Below are 14,262 nucleotides of genomic sequence, written 5' to 3'. Positions count from 1 at the left end.
GAAAGGAAGATGCCTATTAGCAGAAAACACACTAATTATACAGTGGCAAATCTCACTAATTCTATACAGCACCCAGAGGCAAACCTAAACATGTTTTATCAACACATCCAATATTAAACAGGCACATGCAGAGAAAAATATGGAAAACCTGCGGTTGTAAATTTATATATTATAACATCCCAATGAATTTAACCTTATTATGCAAAAATAACTTTGGAAATTTGCTTATATAGACCAGGAACGAATGAGCACAAGAGAAATGATGAAAGCTCACTGTAAATCTGAGCATGTCAACCTGACAAACAGAGGAATCCGACTGGCTAAGGAACATCATTAATTTTTTAAGAGCCTTTTGAGTACTAATGCCTTTAGCATTCATTCAGATTTCAAGTTTCCCCCTCATGATTTCCTTTTCTTGTCACTCATTCCTACCAATCTAAATTTAATGTTTAACAGAGTACAATACTCTCTTCTAGAATTCAAACTTTTCCTATTTTAGAGTTCTAAATTATATTCAGACATTTTCTTTGGTAAAAGAACTAGATTTATTCAATTCTCTCTTAAAATGGTCAGAGATTTACACTGTATGATTTTGCTAGTTTTTGTGTCATTCTGATTTGCAATATCCTGCAACATTATTCAATAGGGCCTCCTCTATGACATTCACATTCTATTTTTGTTAATTGATTTTTTTTGCAAGGAGCAGAAAAACAGCGAATTATTACAAGCCTTTTGTTTGTAGAGTTCATTAAATGGAAGCTCATTTTCTCCAGTGAAATGGGGTCAAGGCAATTCAGATGGGAGAGTTTCTTGTGTCTCAGGGTTGTATTTTAATTAATTCCTTTGCCATAGCTACTGTTACCACAATAGGCAAAGAGATGTTGTTTTGAGATAAAGCTCTTGAAAAGAAGTTTCCTTTCAATACCACAATTGAAAGAGAGGCAGGTTCAACTGGTGGAATAAGAGTAGGTCCGTAACACAAAAGATGCTGTATGGCCTTGGTAAACCACTTCATCACTCTGTCTTTCTTTACCATCTCATCAATAAGAGGTTTGGATTAAATGATCCAAGAGGCCTCTGCTGTGTCTATTGTTCTATTGCTCTAGTGGGTCATCATTTACCCATCAATCCTGGTTTTATAACTATTTTTAAAATTAAAATCTCCTGAAACACGAACTTGCAATTAAAATCCTTGCTCCATAACATTATATCAAGGAAGGATTGTGGGAATGGCAATGGTAAATAGAAAAAAAGGGATCATCTGATTTTAAACATTGTCAAATTTGGCATAAGTCATTTTGAAAATATCTTGAACAAATCAGTAAAGTTTTTCTTTCTAAAATTTACAGCTGCTGATATGGGTAATCAAATGCATTTTTTATTTTTTTCCCAAATGACAAATTGGTCATAAACAAATTTCATATCACCCACCAACCTGCCCATTGATTTGCTCCTCTGGTCAGTGTAATAGGATTTTTTCCTGAAAAAAAAAAAAAAAAAAAGAAAGAAATCAGCTGAGGAAAGTCACATGAAAATAGTGAAACCAGCAAGTGACAACATTCAATTATACTGAGCATTTCAATATTCTAACTTCCACATGCTAAAGAAAGACACGAAATGAACCAGTATAATAGGAAGAACTCTGAATTTGCATTGTTTCAATTTCAGAATCTAAGTTACTAATAACAAAGACACTTTCATAAATCAACAGATCACTTTTGAATATTTGATTTTTAATTCTTTTTTGAAAGTTTGTCTTCTGCTACATAATGCATATTAACCAGATCACTTGCTATATGAAGTCAGCTATTGATCTAAACACATATGTAATGAATATTTATGACTTGGCAAAGAACGTTAAGTTATAACCACTAAAAATTTAGAGAAAAAAAAGAGGGTCTTTACCCTCAAAAAGCTACTTTTCAGTTGAGGAGACAAGTTGTAGTTATAACAAAGTGTGATAATGCAGTAAAACAGAGCGCTATGGAAGTACCTGTGAAAGGATCTCAATTAGTTTTCATAGATGGAGGAGAAAGGAGACAGGGAAGCTTTCCCAGAGGATGTGTTATCTGTGTTGAATCATGAAGCATGAACGGCAGTAGTTGTCTGAATAGAGTACTTAGGACATGGCATTTTAGACAGAGGTAGCAGCATATGAAATGGTTATGGGAGCAAGATTAACATGGTAAGATTCAAGGAACTTTGACTAATTTGGTAATTGCTGGGGTATAAATTGCAAGTTGAGGATAATAATAAAAGAGGTGAGGGGATGGTGAACAAGGCACAGATGATGAGGGGTCTTACCACTGATGCTAAGGTTTTTGGGTGAAAAGTTATAGGAAGATATTGAGTGTTTTAAGTAAGTGTGTAGCATTCCGATTTTAGAGAAACTAAATATTCTAGTGACAGAGGTTAATTCACCTTCTAAAAGATTCTCAATAAATCCACGTCTTGGAGCTCAAGAATCTCATTCAGGGCCTTCTAAAATGCATCTTTATCCCCACCCACCAAAACCCATTCCAGAGAATCAGAAAACTCCTCCATGGTGTGGTATCTAGAAAGCAGGGCGGAGAGTCAGGACAATTGATATTTAGTCCTGTGTTATTAACTGCTTAGAAAACTTGAAAAGCCTTCTGAGCTACCATATTTCATTGCAATCACCAGTCATAATCCTAGAAAAGAATTTTTAAGTTGTCTCTGACATACTCTAACACTAATTTCAGATATGGAGTTTCAAGGTTTGCTCTGTCTAGCCTAAACTCACACTTTAAATATCACCACCTCCCCTCATTTTATCAGACATACACAGGTTTGTGTGCATACATCATTCAATCAACTTGGTGCTTTGTGACCACCTAGAGGGGTGGGATAGGGAGGGTGGGAGGGATGGAGACGCAAGCGGGAAGAGATATGGGGATATATGTATATGTATAGCTGATTCACTTTGTTATAAAGCAGAAACTAACACACCATTGTAAAGCAATTATACTCCAATAAAGATGTTAAAAAAATCCCTATTGTACTATAAACCCATCTTCTCTCTGAACCTCCTCTACAAAGTACTCTCTTGCACTATTTACCCCGTATTATATAACTGTTCAATGACTATCTTCTATAGGAGATTGGGTTTCTTGAAGACGGTAGCTTCAGTTCATCTGACTTTGTGTATACTTGGCACATTCTTTGGTAAATAGTAAGCATTCCGATGGCTGATGAATAAATGAATGGGCTTTTGTTTAATTCACAGTTGCATTTATTTCCTTCAGTGCCTGAGGGCACTTTGAATTTAATAAACATTTACTAAATAAGGTATCGCTTTAAAAAACTACAAATGTAGAAATTGGTTTAAAAGAATTTTCAGCATCAAAAAAATCTAGGAATGTGATTAAGAGGAGATAAAGATTATGGTTATAATGATCAGTTATGGATATGGTAAGGAATAATATAAAAGAACAAGGTGGCATTTGGATAAAACATTATTCTTTCTATTGCTGCTATTTTGAAATATTTCTCTTAAACATTTTCTTTTTTATTTTTGAAATGCTTTGGGGGAAATAACGAGTGAAGGAAGAAAGTCATACAAGATGAATACACATATTTTTTAAACTGCTTATACTGTAAGAACAAATGAAATTAAGAGACTCATTTTTCCCAATTAACTAACACCCCAGTTACCCGTCAAATCTAGGATGAACTATGTGTGACAATTAGTGCTGTCAAGTCCTCTTACTTGAGGACCGGTTAGGTTATTGCTTATCTTGAGGACATGCCTGTAATGGGGGTATCTGCTTGGCTATAGAAAAGGGTGAGATTTCTTTCTGTATTTGCAATCTCAGTGAATTGCCTGTGATGCATGTTACATTCTGTTTTAATGTTGATTCAGTGATAAAAGGGTTATCTTTCTCTTCTATGTTTGTGGAGAAGTTTCCTTGGTTGGAGGAGATTTTGTTTTTAATTATATTTCCCCAACATATACAAGTGTACCTTTAATTCATGCAGTCAATAATAACTTGCAGTTTTCCTTAGTTCTTCTGCATAAATGAGCCTGCAGGACCAAATTATTTCCTACCCACTATCCTCACTCCATAATTTATTAACTGCATTGTTCATGGACAGAGCTTTCTTTATTTTCCCTTAAATTTTCATTTGAAAGATTCTTCTATTCTACACCTTGCATCAAGACAGCAATTTATCTACCTACCTACTTACCCATCTATTACAACAACCGCTCAAAATTATAAGTAAATGCTTATCTCCATCACTGTTTCCAACCACTGTTTCGCACAGCCAATGACCACTTGTGGAGATGTCTGTGTGGCCAAATGAGAAGGACAGACGGTCACATGGGTGCGACCCTGGGTCCCTGCTCCTTGTCAAGCAAAGCTACTGCACTGTTATCTATTCTATATATTGGGCTCCCTGTATGTTGTTACATTATTTTATTTTTGAGTGAGATATCCTTTGCATAAAAAAGTGATCTAAGTTTAATCCCAATTGTGATAAAAGATTGTTCTTAATGTTTTAAAAAATTTTCCCCCAAATTTGCTATGATTAAAATATTTGTGGGAGGAGGAGCTTGAGGAAAGATGGAAGGTTGACCCCACCTTTGGACTCAACCTGAGAAGCTACAGGGTGACTGAATCGCCTTAAAATATGTTTGACCAATTTAATGTGAGAGAAGGGTAAGAATGAATAAGAATCACCTTTGAATCAAAAGAAAAGTAATGAATGTGGGAATTGATATTTCTGGAATGTACAAGACACAGGCTAAGTCTTTCCTGATAGAATAAAAACTAGAAAATGTGGACTATTTTAACTCTCTAAAATTTCTTGGTTAGTGTGGAAACATCAAGTCCAATACGCAAGCCATATCTACTTTGGGAAAATTATCAAAAAAAGAAATAGCTAGAAAATTTATGTATATAAAATTCTACCCATGCAGAATATCAAGCATAAAATTTAGATAAAATGCTGAACTTTCAAGTTCATACAGTAAGTTACCAGAAAACTTTTGATGGAAGGGTTATAACTCTAATAATTTTTTTCTGAATACATTTGCAACTTTTCTTTCTGAAATGCAATATATAGGTTTCAACACTGAATAAATACATGGAATAGTCAAGCACGGATATGTTTTTATGCATAAATCTTTAAAAAAATCTTGTCTTGAAAAAAGATATGTATTTTTCCTATTTAAGTTCTTTGTTATTCTTGTATATTTTACTTTTAACACAATATATATGTTCCTAAATATGATAACAGTTGACATTTGGAAAATGAATTGGTAATCATGAAAACACTTTGCCACTTATTCTATGCTTGAATAACATTCTCTTTTTATGAGCTGACTGCTATCCCAAATTTTAGGTGTACCTTATAAATAAATCAGAAGTTGGTTACTAAGGAGTTAGTTAATGCTACATCTATTATTTAAACTGATCTGTAAATATGTTCTAAAAGAACTCTGAGTTCCAGCATTTCTCAAACTGTTTTCCCAAGAACATCATCATATTAAGATTTTTAAAAACCCATCATCAGATGGAAATTAAGGAAAGACTTCTCTGTGTAACTGTTGGAATTTATAAAAATTATAAGAATTATTAAAATATTAAAAATCTTCAAGACAATATTTCTCTATCAACTGTAACAGAATCACTTGGGATGCTTGTTAAAAATACCCAATCTTATCCCTGACCTAATATGCCAGAATCTCTGGATGTAGGTTCTAGGGACCTTCATTTTTACTGTTTCCCAGGTGATTCTGATGTATTCTGAAGACTGAGAACCACTTCTCTAAAAATTCCTACAGTAAATAAACTTATTGTTTAACTTAGAAATTCAGGAACATATTTGGTCACAGGATATTTTTCTTTTACATCCTCTGGAACCAGTGTTCCTTTGACAAACTTTGAGGAAAAGCTGTATATTTTCTAATATTTATATTATTAAATCAAAAGAATCACAATGGCATTTTCCAAAATTTCAGTAATGTGGAAATTGTGAACATTATCTTGAAAAACGTATCATAAAAAAGAAATTTGAGCCACATCATCAATAAAAAGAGACAGTAAGTGTATACATTTCATGGTTTTCATATTTCTTTCTTTGGATGTATCAGAACTCTTCTTTCAAATGCAATCTTACCAGAAAATAAAAATGAATATCATTTATAAAAAGCAAAACCATCAACTGAAGAAAACATCTTATTCAAAACTTCTGTTGAAATAGGACACTATGGCACACAGATTGGAGACCTAGGATCTAATTTATACAAACTGGAGACACAGTCTGGTAAGGGAATTGTTTTTAATGAACTGCTAAGTTAAAGACACAAATAATTAAATTTGATACAGATTTTTTAAAAAAACAAAGTTATGAGTATATTGATTAAAGTCAGAGTTCCTCAAAATTTATCTGAAAAAGTCAAGAGTAAGGGAAATGAGAGAAAAAGGTCAGTGTGCTCTAACAGACTTTCAATTTTTAAAATTAATAAAATCCAACTGAGATGGTGGAATGAGCTGTATGAAATGTGTGATGCTGTAGATTCCGTTGCCATCGTCTTTGTAAGACTTTTTCCCTATAAACTACAGCAGAATGGACATACTTTGAAAGTATATTGACAAAGAAAGGAAAACCATCTTTGAAATTATGAATGTCAAATATTTGGTGTAAAGCAAACATGTTACCCAACATTTACTTTTTCATTGAATGAAAGTATAATTTCAAATTAATAATGTGTCTTTGCCAGGGACTAAGAATCAAATGATGACAGATTCCCCCTTGGATAGCAAAAAAGGATTCAATCTTTCGGACCCCTGGCAAACAAGTGCTTTGTATAAAGTCCAGAGGAGATAAGTGGAAGATATGCTCCTTTTTTTGATGGAATATTTTAACACAATGTTCAGTTAACCTGAAGAGCAACTGAATACTGAAATCCACTGAAATGGCACACTTTGTGATGGTCTCTAAGGGTTTCCTCCTTTTAGATCTACAAGGAAATTAGTTTGTGCAAAAATTCAACTATACCTCTGCTCAGAAACAATGGTGAAATCACAGGAATAGGGGCAGGATAAAGGTATGTGAAATCAGGCTTAATTTGGGATTTTTTAGCAATTTCACCCTGATATCAGAAAGTAGGTTATTGTCTTGGGTGTCACACTTCTTTTGCATCTTTGTTTATATTCTGCAGTCAAAATAGAACTCATTTAAAATAATTTTGTAAGAATGTAAACAAATAAAATAATAGGGACCCACAATCCCACCCATCAGAAGCAATCATGTTTGGCATATTATATTTTCTTCTAATTTTATTTCTATTCATTTTACATTGTTGAAATCTCATTGTAGGAATACATGCATATCCTTCACATTTTATTGAAATTTATTTATTATTTCACTACAATCATTAATAAATCCTTGTACCCATTTGTTTTATAAATGAATTATATTGCACTGCAAGGGTATATATAAATTATTTAAATCCTCTACCATTGAGCATAGGAGATATTTCCATTTTTCATAATTATAAATAGTACTTCAGGAAATGTTTTTACATATTTTTCAATTATCTTCTTAAGATAAAAAGTGGTTATGAAAAGTTTTAAGTCTCACAGAAAATAATTTTAAATTCAGTTTCAGAATATTTTATGAAATTTGATTCTCACCATAAATAAACAGAGGTGATTATTCACCATATCTGTGTGAGGTTTGAAGAGTACTACTTGTGAAAGTCTTTGATAATTTCGTAAGTTAAAATGAAGCTCATTGTTTTAATTCTGCATGATTTTGTGTAGCATGCGTATATACAGACCAAGCAAGAAGAAAGCAGATAGAGCAAAGGCAAGTATTCTCCCATTATCAGCTTGTAATAAGTCACAGGCATGTATTTCACAAGACTTTTTAGAAGGAGACGTAGTGTCAGCAGGAAAAAATTCCTCAAAACTCAAGACATGAAGAGTTGCACAGTGTATACTTACCTAGTTGTACTCTCAAGTTTGGTTCAGTAGAATGACCTGAATTAAAAACAGTCCTCTGTAGACTCCAAAATATCTAATCATAATACAAATAATATCTCATAGGTCCTTACTTGCTTCTTTCAGGGACCAAGTTTCATAAAAATGTACAAACTTCAGGTTTTTGTAGGTATCTTATTAATAATTTATATAAGGTGCCAGAGAATTCAAAAGACTTTACTCATTTTCTTTTGTTTTTTATTTTATTATTATTATTTTTGCCAAGCTCTTCAAGGTATTATTTACCTATCTTATAAATATCATCTGTACAGAGAATTTTGAAACTTTTACCCAAGCAGGAATGGGAGTCAATTTAGGTATCTAATTCTAATATTGTCACAGTAAGATTCCTCTGTAGTTGCCAACACTTAATCAATTTCTGCTTTGTGGGCAATGACTGTGGTTACATCTTCCAAAGCCTGAGGTGTTTCAGATGACTAAAAAGACAGTGATCAACATCCCATATTTCATCTTGAATACTGTAGAGGCTTGTCATGAGACCTGAGGCTGTCAGCACTCTTACAGAGTTGGCCTCTTCCATGCCACCAGGTCTGAGAAATTTCTCCATATTTTTGAATTGCACTCTTACTGTTCATTCATATTCATTATCTAGAGGTTCTTTTACTTGCTATCTTGTTACCCTAAACCTTTTTAAACCTTCTTAGCAGTTGATAAAGCATACTGAGCTCCAAAAAAGTGTAAATGTTCATATCTTCAATGTGAGTTAAAACTTTGCCCATAGTAGAAACACTTGAATTTTATTGTGAGAGATCATGAAGGAAAGTGATAGATTCTGCATATGACACAAAACACACAATATGGGGAAACACATCTATTCAATTTTTGCTTGCCTATAGGAAGGACTGAAAAATCTTTGAACTGAGAAGGCCTTTTATTACCATTTATCCTTTGGCATTGAGGACAGAGCTAAGAAACCATCTGGTTGAGTTCCACCTGAGGAATGATTCTTGCTAACTGCTATACAGAGAAAGAACACTGTATTTGTATACATAAGGCTGCTACACACTTACATTTCCTGAGTTTCACAAAAATAAGAGTTCCATCTACCTATATTAAATAAGAAGTGAAATTGATCTTGGGAATTATAAGTTAAAACTTGAAAACAACTATTTTTCCCCTCCCTCTAGTCAAGTCCAGCGAGAAATGATATAGCTGGGAACCAGAACACTTACCACATTAAGCAAGCAAATTAGAAGGAAAGACAAATGTCCAAGGTATGCTAAACTTTGGAAGAAAAAGCATTTCTTCTGTAGAAAGAATTACATTTATTGCTCTCAAGTTTTTCAAAACACAGGCTCATCTTAATATACATTGAGATAGAATGAAATAAAATTTGAAAGTACCTGAAGGGCATCCTGATATTCAGCCTCTCTGCATACTTGCACAGCGTGTCCCATGGAATATGAATTTTAATAAACATGATATCAGGGTTTGCAACAGCTGGCTGCAAAGGACAGCAGAACAGACACTACTTAGAGCTGATAATATCATGCCACAATTTGATCTGAGAGGGAAGGACATTTTCCCCTTGCCTACACATGAATCATTATCACCCACTTAAAAGGAATTTATATGAATAAAATTTCTTAATACAGAAATACCTTAATCAAAATGTATAATAATGCCATTGAATGCAAGAAATAATCATCCACGTGAGTTACTGCATTTTCTTCCTTTGATCATTATCAAGATCCAGAATCCCTAATCAGAACAATGATGAGCAATTAGGAATCTGAAGTTATTCTTGTTTGACACCTTCTCATGATCCTCTCATTCCTGCTCTGGGGTGGCGGGGTGGGGGGCAGTGGTGGTAGTGGTAAAAACAACACTGACAGCTGCTACCAGTTATTCATTCACTTATTCTTCTAGCACATTTTATTGAGTAATTACTCCTGTAATTAAAGCGAGGTCCTGTGAAAATCCTGGGGATAAACAGAGTATAAATCCTACAAGTCCATAGCCTTACAGAGCTGTCAAGTTTGCACGCTTACTGGAACCTTAACAGGTTAGTATACTGTTTCCTGCAAGAGATCATAAGACTTTGTGTCTTCGATCTAGACAAGAGGTTTTTAAGCAAAATCAAGTGTGCATCAGAATTACCTAAGGAGCTTTTAACAAAATGGAGTACTCTGGTCTAATTCTTAAGAATTCCCAGAATTGGATTCCATTGTTCTGAATATTTTTCTCATACCACTAACAGAGAATCAGATGCCTTTCTGAACCAGATAATCATCAAGATTCCTAGATTTGGTCCAGTAGTCTAAAATAAGTAACTAAATAATTGACCATTTTGTCATTATATATCACTAATGTTCATATTATACTTAAAAAAAAAAAGCCTAGACAGTTATTTTCTGAAATTCCTACAATATCCGAGGCCCACAGAGCAAGAAAGAAGTTTGTGGCCACTGTAGCATTGAATTCCACAGAGCTTATTCCTCAAATGATTAGAAAAGCTGAATTACGTCAAGGAAGAACTGCTCTTCGCTTCCATTTAGGCACTACATGTCAGGTTACAGCTGGACTCCACTTGGCTAACATTTTTCCTTTAAATTTCAACTAGATGGAACATCTCAAGAAACCTAACAATCTTAAAAGCTCAAAAGTGTGGAATAAATGTATCAGTCTAATTTAAAATTATATATTTAAAAATTAAACTGTACAATTTTATATTCATATATTCAAAAAGCTATGTTTTAGATATGGCTAATTTCATGAATTTGCCAGAACATATTTCAAATTTGTAGTACCCACATTTTAAAACAGTATTATTAGAGAGCCACGGGACAATCATTGGAATGATACTCAGCTGTAGACAGCAGGCTGATCACCATTAACACTGGACAGGCACTTTCACAGACTAGCATTTGGAAGCGTTTGTTCCCTGAGGTATTATGAAAAAAGGGGGGATCATTCCAAGGTCAAGACCATTTAGGGTTTCCCACTAGAGGACCTGTGAGACATTTTAATATGCATGTACTTGCTAAAATATCCGAGAAGGTAAATAAAGTCAACAGAATTTCCAAAATTTTAGACCATGTGTTATTTTTTCTTTATAGTTTATTGAGGTACTAGGTATTTTTCAAATCACAAGGGGAAAATAGCAAAAGGTGCTTCCTGTGCAATTTCCAAAGGACTTTCCTACTTCAAATATGTTTGTTTTAAATTAAAGATAAAGAATGATAAAAAAAATTAACAATGACAGAAGTCATATTAGGTGTTAAATATCTAAAGGCCTTTGAATTCAGACTAAGTTTACACACTTTAGTTATGCTTGAGGAAATAATGTATATAACTTTTGCTCACATTCTTGCCCCCGATAGTCTATTCGTAGCACAATGGCCAGAGTTATTCTTTAAAACGTGACTCAAATCATATAACTTCTCAGAACCCCATTTCAATCAGAGTGAAAACCAAAGTTTTTCCAATGACCTACACAGCCTTTTATAATTTCACCTTCAATATCTTGTGAACCCACTCTCCTACTAATCTCCCTCTCATTCACTCTACTTCCATCATTTGGTCACTTACTATGACTTTCCTGCCCTCACCCCATCATTCTTAACCTTGCTCTATTTTTTCCTGTAGCACTTATTATCTTCTAATGAATGAGTCTATTTATGTAAATGCCATGAGAGAAGGGATTTTCACTTTGTTCATTTATGTCTACTGAGCACCTAGTTCTATGCCAGGCACATAGTAGTCACTAAGCATTTGTTGAGTGGATGAATGAATGAATGAGTTAACTTACTTTGAGTACACATTCTATGTAACGTGTACCTAAGCAAGAGATGATGAAGACAAGAAAGCAAATAAACCAGAATTATTCTGGAAGAGGTCCTATGTCAGGATTCAAATTAGCATCATGAATAGCTGGCTTATCACTGATTATTAATTCATTCCTGTCAACCCTTAAGATGTGAAAAAATCTATTACACTCAAATAAAGGAGATACTTTAGAAGGATGTTACTTCATTAATTCTACCATTGATGAATGAAACGTCAAGCTGAGTGCACATACAGCTAGAACATTTCTAATTTTGTATGTCTTAACTTTAAAAATATATATATATCTTTTCCAAGCAACATAAATTGTCTTCTCTTATAATTTCCTCAACTTAATTTCTCTTTTGTTGTACCTCTACTTAAAAATCAAAAAACAAAAGTAGTTTTATTTTCTTGCAGCTACTGAGCAGGAGGTTGGCAAAGGGCTGGTGTTGGCAGGGAGAAAAATTACTTTCTCCCTTGGAATCAGAAGCTCCCAATCTGGCACTATTCTGTTTAGCTCTGATGCAGGCAGCCTTTTCCAAGGGAACAAAGCACCCGCCGCCTTCACACTTCACATTATTATTTAATTAATCCATCCAAAATTCCCAAGAGGTAGAAAATTCATTCTTGAGAGAAAAGGAAATTTTAAAATGTGTTTTTACACAGTCGCTCTACAAGTTGGTGGAAGAGAGCTGAAAAAAGAAAAAAAAAAAGAATAGGGTAGCTCATGGTATTAAGTCTAAGATAAAGACAAAATGCTGATATAATCTGGAAATACACTTGGATAACAAAGCACCTATCCTGACAGTTACAGATCATCTACCTATTCATTTATACAGTCTTCAAATATGGATGATTATCTGCTGATGATGTGATTATCTAGAAACTGTCCACATCAACATACAATTTAATGAAGATTTGAGATGCACTCTGTGTCAGGCTCAGTGCTTAACTCTGGGGAATATAAATTTTAAAAATGGGAACTTGTTCCCTAGGGAATACTCCCATTTTTCAGCTAACAAATCCAATACTTGCTGACATTTTCACAATTTCATTTTCCCTTTCCACCTGCCACAAGCCCTAAATATTTTCAATTTAATAGTTATTAAAATTAAGTTGCAAACAAAGCCCACAGCCTATAATAGTAGAAACTTTAAGAAGAAATAAATGTTTATGATAATGCAAAACCCTGGATTTGCTAGTTCAGATAGCTACAAGTATTTAGATACCAGTTAGTCATCAATTAACATAAGGTTTAAACTAAAAATATATCTAGGTTCTATCTTGTAATCATGGAGTTAAGTATCTTTCTATGTCTGCTTGCTTAAAAGGCGATACATGATATTGATTTTTTTTTAATAGTGTCAGAATTCTAAGAAGTCCTCTAAGATCCTCATGCCCTACTGTCCTTGTCTTGTACAATCTCCAGGATCTGTGAATATTATGGCATATTCACTCCCATGATTAAGTTCTATTATAAGGCACATTTGCTTTTTAAAAAGAGATATTGTCTTCCACTGCAGATAAGTCCCTAAAAAGGACGGGGCTTTTCCTGGCAAGAGAGATTCAAAGGAGCAGAGGGACACAAGGGAGATTCTCCCTGTGAAAAGCGGTGGGGGGCATGTGGCGAGAAATGAGAAGGGCCACTAGGAGCTGAGAGAGGTACCTGGCTGATAGCTAGCAAGGAGATGGGCAACGCAATCCTACAACCACAAGGAACTGAATCCTACCACAACCACATAAGCTTGAAAGAGTATCCTGAGTTCCAGGTATGAATGCAAGCCCATCCAACACAATGATTTAAGTCTTGTGAGAAACAGAGCCGAGAGCTCAGCCATGCCATGTCCAAACTTCTGATCTGCAGAACTGTGTGCTGACAAATGGGTTTTATTTTAAGCTGATGAATGTGTGGTGATTTGTTAAGCAGCAATAGAAAATTAATATAAACAGTGTCAAACAATCTTGTGAAAATTTTAAGACAATACTTTTTCATGATATACATTTAGCATGCTTATTTTATTTATTTATTTATTTATTTATGGCTGCATTGTGCCTTTATGGCTGTGCACAGGCTTTCTCTAGTTGTGGTGAGCAGGAGCTACTCTTTGTTGCAGTGCGCAGGCTTCTCACTGTGGTGGCCTCTCGTTGCAGAGCGTGGGCTCTAGTCATGCAGACTTCAGTAGTTGTGGCACGTGGGCTCAGTAGTTGTGGCTCGTGGGCTGTAGAGCACAGGCTCAGTAGTTGTGGCACATGGGCTTAGTTGCTCCACGGCATGCAGGATCTTTCCAGACCAGGGCTCGAACCAGTGTCCCCTGAATTGGCAGGCGGATTCTTAACCACTGTGCCCCCAGGGAAGTCCCAGCATGCTTATTATATAAACATGTTTTGTTCACTTAAACTGTGTTTGTCATAGCAGGTTGATTTTACACATTAACATTGTGATAATTAATTTAGTCCTAAT

At 34.4% G+C, this 14,262-nt stretch overlaps 1 protein-coding gene across 1 annotated transcript in view; it reads right to left on the bottom strand.

Annotated features, from left to right (window-relative positions):
• Nucleotides 1-14,262, bottom strand: part of ANO3 (anoctamin 3) — a 397,425-nt gene that overhangs the window by 97,613 nt on the left and 285,550 nt on the right. Inside the window, 2 exon segments of the mRNA XM_024764654.1 lie at nucleotides 1,436-1,480; nucleotides 9,377-9,477. Coding sequence (XP_024620422.1) covers nucleotides 1,436-1,480; nucleotides 9,377-9,477 — 146 coding nt within the window.

Source organism: Neophocaena asiaeorientalis, unplaced genomic scaffold, assembly GCF_003031525.2.
Source record: "Neophocaena asiaeorientalis asiaeorientalis breed wild unplaced genomic scaffold, Neophocaena_asiaeorientalis_V1.1 scaffold230, whole genome shotgun sequence".
NCBI lineage: Eukaryota > Metazoa > Chordata > Mammalia > Artiodactyla > Phocoenidae > Neophocaena > Neophocaena asiaeorientalis.
This window is presented reverse-complemented; position numbering and strand designations above follow the sequence as displayed.